Source organism: Lissotriton helveticus, chromosome 4_1, assembly GCF_964261635.1.
Source record: "Lissotriton helveticus chromosome 4_1, aLisHel1.1, whole genome shotgun sequence".
Classification (NCBI taxonomy): domain Eukaryota; kingdom Metazoa; phylum Chordata; class Amphibia; order Caudata; family Salamandridae; genus Lissotriton; species Lissotriton helveticus.
In genome coordinates, this window is record NC_136063.1 from 2008573381 (window position 1) to 2008582989 (window position 9609).

At 32.6% G+C, this 9609-nt stretch overlaps 1 protein-coding gene across 1 annotated transcript in view; it reads left to right on the forward strand.

The window, feature by feature from the left end:
* The window catches only part of AFF2 (ALF transcription elongation factor 2), a 971857-nt gene extending 964016 nt beyond the window's left edge, over positions 1-7841 (forward strand). Inside the window, exon 21 of the mRNA XM_078688633.1 lies at positions 1170-7841. Coding sequence (XP_078544759.1) covers positions 1170-1291 — 122 coding nt within the window. The 3' untranslated portion in view covers positions 1292-7841. The remainder of the gene's footprint in view (positions 1-1169) is intronic.
* The last annotated feature ends 1768 nt before the right edge of the window (positions 7842-9609 follow it).

Here is a 9609-nt window from a genome sequence, read left to right on the forward strand (position 1 = left end):
TTCCTGTGGCAATCTTATGCACAAATCTATAAGTTGGTATGAAATTAGACAGATCAATCCGAACATATCTTTCACAGTACAGGGTATACATTGATGAGGGTATTTAAAATGAAGTTCAGAAAGGCTGTGAAAGTATCTGAAATGTATGCATAGCACGTCCCTTTGGCAGCTTTGCCAACAAATGTACATCCTTGATACGGGTCCACTTTTGAATGTGATAGTGACACATCCTTTAAGCAATCACAAAGTTGGAGAAATATATTTATTTCTCCAGACAGTTTACACAATATGTGAAATATTTTTAAAAGTGCCTACGGATAACATTTTGAAATGGAAGTGTGTACTTCTAGTACAATAATTATGCAAGACATCATGCATACACCTTTGCACCATGATGCTTGCATGGTGATAGGCAGCCTGTTTGTTCACCAATGCAGTGTAAGAGGGCTGAAGCAAGTCATGTAGTAAATATGGCTCTACACTGCTAATGCTCCCTTGCAAAATACAAAACAGCAACTATGGTTGTAGCATTGTGGTATATTTTAGTAAATCTGACCCATGATGTCAAATGAGTTCGCAACATAACATTGACATTTGTGCTGTTGTATAGTATCTTATTCACTTCCTCCTCCTTCATAGATATTAATATCAAAAGAGTTGGAAGATGAGTGGATGTAAGGAGGTAGTGGTATGATTTTAGTTATTTGAAATATTCTCCAGAATTTTTCTATTTTGCCTTTTTTTTTAAATAAAAGTAGGCCATCACACTGTAATTGAGTAATAGATTGGTAACATTTTATCACTTGTAGGTGAAATAGGTTAGGTGCAGTTCTGACTATTTTTCTGTAATTATTCGGTATCCCATCACTGAAGCTGAATTAGTGTATTATTCAAAGCTTTTCACAAATAAATAACTGTGTCTCTGTGTATTTTGTATTCGGTTAGAATTGGCTTAGTGTCACAGTCCTTCAGTTCTTCTAAAATCTAACCATTACAATGCTATTGTGTTATAGTCTCTATATAAATAGAAAATAAGCCAGATACGAACATAGCATATATTTGATGTGCCTCTTATGTCGTCTGAGAATATATTGAAAGATCTTGTATGATTTCATGCATAAATATGATTTATCAAATGAACTTTTTAATTTTTATTTACCACATTACAGATTTTTTTCAAGATCTAAATAAGGTGATGGGACCATTAACACAACATACCAGCATGACTGATCTGGTCCGTTTCACGCGACAAGGACTCCACTGGCTCCGTCTTGAAGCCCACTTATTATAGCAGCTGCTATTATGTCCTTATCATGGTCATTGTTCTACCTCTACCAGCACAGAGACTCTTACTGGTGGAATACCATTCATGTCTGTAACTTCTTTTTAGATATTTTTTATGCCTCTTTTGATATCCTATCCATTTGAAATCAACATTCCCAGAAACAACTGTAAAGATTTGTAAATATATCGTATTGTTTAACCATTTACTACAGTTTTTATTGCATTGTTTCACTTGGATCTTGCCATTACGCCATGTTTTATGAAATCACGTATTTCCTGACTGGATAACATAAACATTGCCTTCAATTTTGGACAATATGCAGCATCAAAACAACATTATATTTATATGAAGTTGTCTCCCTTCATTTTGTAGATATAGTGTTTGTTTAATAGTACAAGCATTAATTAGCTTCAAATACAGAGCTACATTACATTAAACATTGAATAGTGCATAATACGGCATCAGTTAGTCATCAATCCCAACGTTTCGACTAAAATTTCCAAACATAATATTGAGTCTGATGATTCAGTATGATCTTAATTGGCAATTTTTTTTTAAATTAAACATTGTAATCTTATTTTGACCTGGAAGTTATCAAATTGAAATATATCCACCTTAACATGCTTGATGTACATTTAAAAATGTCATTACACAAATAATTTGATATTCATTGGTAGGAAAGTAAAAATACACAAGGCGATTCAATAACCTTCTGTATATGGCAATCAAATGTACATGTTCACAAAGAAACCACAAAGATATTGGTTCAGTGAATCAGATTTTGTGGAATTGTTATTCACAGTTGGAAAATGTGGTAATTGTGTAGATATTCCCATGATATTTGTGTTGGGCAGTTGTGGGGGAATCCGTAATTCCATGAGCACTTCTAAAACTATAGTTTCTTCAAGGAAGCTTAAGTGGCGCAATATGCATATGAAATATCCGAAACACCCCCATTGTTTCCTGGGACATTGTGGAAGGGATGCTCCATAAGGATGATGTTTTTATATGTATTAAAATGTATGATTTCTTGTCTACAATAACATTATGTGGATGTTCTTCTGAAAGGCTAGTCTGCAGGAGTAGAGTTTGGGCTGATGGGTGGTTGCTAGTGAAAACATTGAATATCACACTTTTCCTGGAACACACCTGATTTATTGACACAGGAAAGCTGTGAGGACATCTATGCAAATCAAAGGCATACCCTAAATCATATCGATGTGGATGTCTTCATTTCTTCACTACTACTCATTTTCACACTACCAAAGTGGATTTAGGTTTTTACATATGCTCAGCTCTTTACCAGATCAATCCAGCACCAAATTAAATCTGGTTCAGATATAAAATATAAAGTTTCCAAGTTGCAACCTCTACAAGTGCAGCTGTTAGATTTTTCCCTCAGCACTGCCATGCATGTAGCTCCAATATATAACAATATATAACATATTAATAGTGCAATCCATCGTTTCTTATATTTATTTTCAACACCTTTGTTCCTTTAAGATTTTGAGACTTTTTTTGGGAGAGTTTTTTAGATGAATACAACATGAAGTCTCCTGACCTTGATGGCAATTCTGAGAAATCAAACATCATTGTAAAATTTCATTTCCTATATGTCATTGTATATAAAACTAAAAGTATTATTGCACATCCAGTTTCCAGATCAAGACTGATTTACATTACTCTTGTACACACATGGCATGAATGATGTATGTATTGTCAGTTTCATGGTGAGGATTCGCTCTATAGTTGAATTATTGATTTATGTCCTATGTAAAGAGCTGTGAAGGCAAATGTGACCCAACTCAAAATAATTAGATGAACATAAACACGAAAGAAAGCATGATGATAATATATTTTTAATTGAGAAAGGATGTTGTGTTATGTATTTATTGGTATCGTATTGACTGATAACGTCAGAAAAAATAGTGGAAAGGTGAATATTTTTGGCCTCGCATAATATTTTTATTGACTATTTATTCACAGCCATGGGCTCCATCAAATATTTATTTCATCATGGAGAATTTATACATTATTAAAGTGTTGCCTCACTCTAATTCTGATTTCCCAATGTGCATGTCAGGTACATTTTTCCGCTATTGAATAAGGTGCAAGATTATTAAAAGATAAAAGCTACATAACTTAATAATACTATGAAATTAGTACAAATTGGTTAGGTGAGAGCAATTTGTAAGTATGCATACATTCAAACGTTAATTGGTAGCCTTTTTTTTAACTAACCACAGAATAGCATTATCAAAGGATGTGACCATTTTCCAATGAAGCATTTTTAATTTAAATCAATATTGTTTTTGCTGATTTTTATGCAAACTGCTTCCTTAGATGTTGCAGTATAAGCAACGGCAAAATGGAGACTGAAAAATATTTAAAATAGATAAGGCAAACTGCCACCTCTTCAGTTGCATTTCACCTTGAAAGCAGAGATATAATGTTACAGTTTAGATAAATTGTCTAAAATGTATCTCACTGTTATGAGCTTTTGTGTTCCTTATTAAATAGGCTTTTTGACTTTGAAAGGAGAGAGACTGAAGTGTGTTTCAGCACCTAATACTTCACAATTACTCTATAAACAGCTCCAAACTTTAATGTATTGTATAGGAGAACTGAAAGCAAACCCTTCACTTGCATGAAGTTTTACTTCTTTAGGTGCTTGAACAAATATAATAAGACAAAAGCAAAGAAAACAACTGAAACATGATAAGGTTTGCAGGATTACTGCCTGGCCTATGCATATTTGGTAGCCTATTGACAGACTCCTTGGTAATTGATTTGCGGACATAACTGTCATTTCAAGACACCAGGGCTGTGTTTATCAAATACATTAAATTCATTGATGTAGTATATTTGTTTTACACCAAGCAAGCAAGCTAAAAGCATATCTATTTTCTGCCTCTTGTGCATTAATGCACACTTATAGTGGATATGGCTTGCTAGCTTGAGATGTTATATATCCTATGAGGAGAACAGTCTTCAGAACTAATATTCATAAGTAAATCTGACATTTGTCAATAGTGACTATATAATTTTGAAGTTTGTCTAATCTCACACTTGTTTATATAACAAGAGTTGATGGATATAGTAGCTACCGGAATGATTACGTTATTAAACAAGTATTAGAAAAGCCAGTAGATCATGTGTTCGCAATCTTCTGTGATTGATTACTTTAACGAAAATTATATTTAATAAATTCCACAAAATAAAAAGGAAATACAAAAAAACATGTAGTGACTTACACATGGTGCCCTTATACTTGTCACAAAAATTAGAAATTGAAAAACATTCACTGATGGGGCAATATTCCTAGTGATATTTTTAAAATAACACACTTTTCAGTTGTGCCATGCATTTTTTTTGTTGCTTAAATTTGTTTATTAAGATTTTCACATTTCCTGGTACAAGTTGATATTGCATCATTGTCATGTAACAATATACATTTACAAGCATTTGGTTAGCAGTATTTTACTCAATGCATTTAGTGGTCTCATCATACAGCAATACAACTTGGATAAGGTACCTTATTGTGCCATGCATTTTAATATTATTATTATTTATTAGAAAAGGAGGCAAGAATGATTATAAGCTAACCAAGCCCTCAAACTGCTATCAGCTACAATGTTGGACTGTCATATAAAAACTTTTTAACAACTTTACAAGGCAGATATAAAATAAATCACCACCTAACGCAACCTTTGCACTCAAACTGCAGGCAAAATAAATAGCAGGTATGTAGAGGTATAACAAAAATATAAATAAAATAATACATACTTTGAACCAGATGTGTCTGAAGAGTGAGTAACTATTTGTAAACAGATGTGTACCATGTGCAAAAGCTTAATGTAGGAACTCAGAATGAAGTGAGCCAATGAGCTGACCCATTGTCCCATTCTGTCCGCTGTGGTAGGTGGAAGCAAAACATGAATGCCAATTGTAATTGAACCGAACAAGCAATGAATACTGCTAAGCAAAAGCCCCTCAATGTATCTAGATTTTGTATGTTTATTCAGAAACACAATAGTCTGCCAAGACAGATAAAGCCATCTCAAAGGACAGACCTAAAAAATTAAAAGAACACACCAGCAAACTGGTTAGTCAGGTGGGCCTCTAGTGGACAAATGAAATGTTCAGTAACCATACAAATTAGAGACCACTCTGCAATGAGAATGCATAGAAGGATCTCACATAAATGTCCAGAAATCCATTAATGTGTTCAGTCAGCGAAACAAAAGAAATAGAACACACTAGGGGTAATTTTGCCAGGCAGCAAACAAAAAATGTACAAATATTTATCCTATGTTTGAAAAATATCCAAAACCTAACAAGAATATTGAATAGCCACAGACTGAAGTGGCTACTAACAGGCTTACTAGAGTTAATTAATTTCAGTAATATTCTTAAAAAAACCTAGTTCTATTATTAAGCATATAGAATGAAAGAGAAAATTGCAGTATACATATGTATTAGTTCTCTTTCAATATGTTATTGCTATTTTTAGTACAACAAACCTTTGTGTAAAGTAAAAATGCTAATTAGAAAATATGTAAAACATATTGGCAGATAGAAACCACAAGGGAGAAATGATATAAATTTGAAAATCAAATTCAAATTCATTTGAGCACATTCAGTGTACATTATTTGTACGCATTTGAGGCTAAAGTGTTTACTTAAATTGCACCACAGACAGCAACAAGCTCAGCTCATTCAAGAACATCTAAGAATCCTTTCCTGTCTAGTAGAATGCGTGATGCACAGAGTAAGATACCTTTCTTTTGTGATCTAGAACATGTGTGTTGTTGCTGTCCTCACTCTATTAGGAGGAAATCCTTCAGGTTCTGATACCCATTTTTCAGGTTCAGAAAATAGGAACAAAGACATTATTTTGCTCTCTATTTCATTTTACCTATGTAACATATTTGTAGCTGCTCCTATATATATGCATGGTACTTTAGCAACATCACAATGTACACCTAAAACTAGATCCCTCAAACCCTACTTTAATGTTGAGATTCTGCAGAACTTGGTTGACCTGGGTACAACCCGTGTGTGTCATGGCAGCCAGGGCACAACACTGATTCTGGTTCAATATAATATTAAATTCTGATGAAAGCTCTGTGTAGGAATAAAACATTTGAACATAAAGTCTCACACAAATTTTGAAAAGCCAAAAGTAAAAACACAAATATGAATAAATACATAACCTATATGATCATTGATCTGATTTTCTCATCATTTTAATTTTATATCTTTGAATTTTTGCCTTTCCTCTCTTTGCATGCACCATTAGATATTCTCTTTAAAGCTTTTTCTTTCATCCTTTTACTCAGGGTAGTCTATTTTGGACCTGTTCAAATGTTCTTGTGTTTTAGCAGTTTTTTATATCTAAAATGGTCATACGAAGAAAAATGTGCCAAAAATGGTTGGTAAGAAATTCCTTCTGCTGTCTTTTTTAATTCTTCAGTTTAGTAAAAAAAAAAATCTAAATAAGCAAACGGCAGTGCAATTAAAAAAAAGAATACAACCTGGTGCATATAGACCATTATTGACGGTAATAGGATAGTATTTGGATTTTTCTTGGAATGTTTACTGATCTTGGTAGTAGATTTGGAGTACTTATTATGCACTTGAAGATGAAAAATACACTTAAATTGCTATTGTATGAGCAATATGAATTAAGTTTGTTCAATACAATAAATTTGATAGAAAGTTGTAGAGATTCTACATGAGATATTACATTCATATTCCCATACTATTTCACTAGATGAGATGATGCACTTTCACATTCAAACCAGTTTCTCACATACCCTTGTTAGGTTGGAGTTGCTCAATTTTGCTTTTTTTGTGAATACCAGACACCACAAAGAATGTTGAGCACATGTGTGCTTTGTAGGAGGACGTTTGAATCTTTTCTATTATCAAATGCCCCAATCCCAACAGGATATCCATTGTCAAAAATATAATTTCCGAAAACCTAGTTCCCTCGAGCTGCAATGTGTTATTTTCCTCATATATCCCAGATCAAAATTTCCACATATGAAAGAAGGAAGGAAAAATGAAATATTAACAAACTGCATATTTGTCTTCCCTAGCAATTAATTGCATATTGATTCTAATATGTAATAATAATACATCATGCCAAATGGTCTGAATAATTTTAAGACACATTTATAACACATATCATGAAAATATTAGGTCATCTTGTTGTTCATATGCTGGTTTACCCAAAAATGCATTGCTGTTCACAGCCATATGTATTTGTATATAGTACCAAAATTTAACAGGAGAAAGAAAAACACAGTAGCTCATTCAAATAATTATTTTCACTTGACATATCATTTAATTATTTGCAGGTGTAATTAACTTCATTAATGCATTAATTTCCATGGGCAGATTTCAGTGTTCAGCATGATGTCTTTTATTAAGATCTTAAGGAGAAAATGTTCTTTGCTAACCTTAATAAGTTAAAGCAAGTTCTTTTATTTTTAAAAAGTTTTTAGTAATGGGATAAGATGGCAAACAAAGACCAAAGTTGGTCAAATTGTACTTGATTAGTACATATGTTCTTTATTGCCCACAGTCTCTTCTATATCTTTGAGAAAGAAGTGTGCTGTGCTGACATATTTTGCATCAGCATTAAGGATGTTGTGTATGAATATGAATACATTGACTGAAGTATAAAACCTGCTAAAATATTTTGTTTAAAAATACATTAAGTGCTCCCCAGAAAAATGTTCATTGCCATTTATGGCATAGAAAACATGGTACCAATTATCATTAGTTTACAAAGCTGTTTTTAAGCAACTTTGCTCCATGAAAAGTAGTGTCATTTCCAGATCCAACAATAATACTACCGCAGTTGTTATTGATATAAGGATTTTCCATTGAAATGCCAAATTGTCCTTTCAGTTTTGCTAAAAGTGTGAAATATCCAGATATGAATTGTTAAGTCCACTTATATGTATAGCAGACAAGGACATATCAATTCCCAACAAATTCTCCAAATCTTTAAAAAATGTGGCTTTGTTATTTTTTTTTCCAAAGCGTCATGCACATTCTGCAGTCCAGTCTGGTTTACATTCTCTATTCAAATATTCCAAATTGTAGCTATGAAGCTGATATCCCTTTTGGTCTTTTAAACTCTCAAAAACACGTACTGAAATTTCCTTATTTGCCAAGATCATTTGTTTGGTGCTTTTTAATTGAATTAGGTATTTCATACTGCGTAACATTACCCTTTGTTCAGACAGCCCAAAGTATTCATTGGGTATGCCTATTTGGATATTTGTTTAGTATTGTATCAAGCTACAAATGTAATGAAATCCCACTTCTTCTGGAATATGTACAGAGCCTGAATACTAGATTGTGCAAAAATATATTTTGAAGCGTAATGGCATTACTCCTGTATAGTTACCATGACTAATTGTAGGGCTATTAGCACAGAACAGTGATTTGTCATGTGCAGTAGTTATAGAATAGATCTGTGCTTGTGTAATACTATTTCACTAAGTGCTGTCACTCATTTTTATGATGGTTTCTTACTGTACAAAGAAACAACCGACTGCGCTAACCACACTGAGTCATTTTATTAGGAAACACATGAAACATAGATTGCACTTTCTACCAGTCAAAACCTAATATTGTTCTTGCACACAAGCTGCACAGCACAACCTTACAAACCATTGCCCTTTCTGTTTAAAGAACTTCACAAATAACAAAATGAAGGAAAAGCTCTTTTTGAAGTTTAGCCCAGCTGTCATCATGTATTCCTTGTTTGTGTATTTTTCTATCTATGTTTTGCAGTTGTTTACATGAACAATATGTGTCAGATCTACTTCAATTAGCAGAATTCAAGTTCAGATATACATTAAAGTTTCACAAGATGTCCTTTTGTTAACAAGCATGTTATTCTTGTAAAGTTTTCGTAAGTTAAGATGTTTTGTACAAACCAGGGTAATTGTAATGATGTTAAGAAATTAATGAAACATTGTATATTTCAAAAACTTAATTTTGCTTATAATGTAAAAAATTGTATCCCGCCTGTTTTGCTATGTATTTCAAATGTGTTGCACATTTTCTCATTTTGTTTACATTTCTTTTTATTTTTTAAAACAAAACAAGACAATAATACTTTGTGTACAAACATTTTAAATGTAGCTCTGTTGTTTTTAAATAAAATGTCTCTGTAAAAATAATAATGGCAGAGCTGGTGTGTTTCTTTCTCTCAAAGAGGGATTCAACATACCACCAGTGCAATGGATTATTTAAAAAAACATTAAATAAAATTATTTGTATGAAAATGCTTGTTGTTA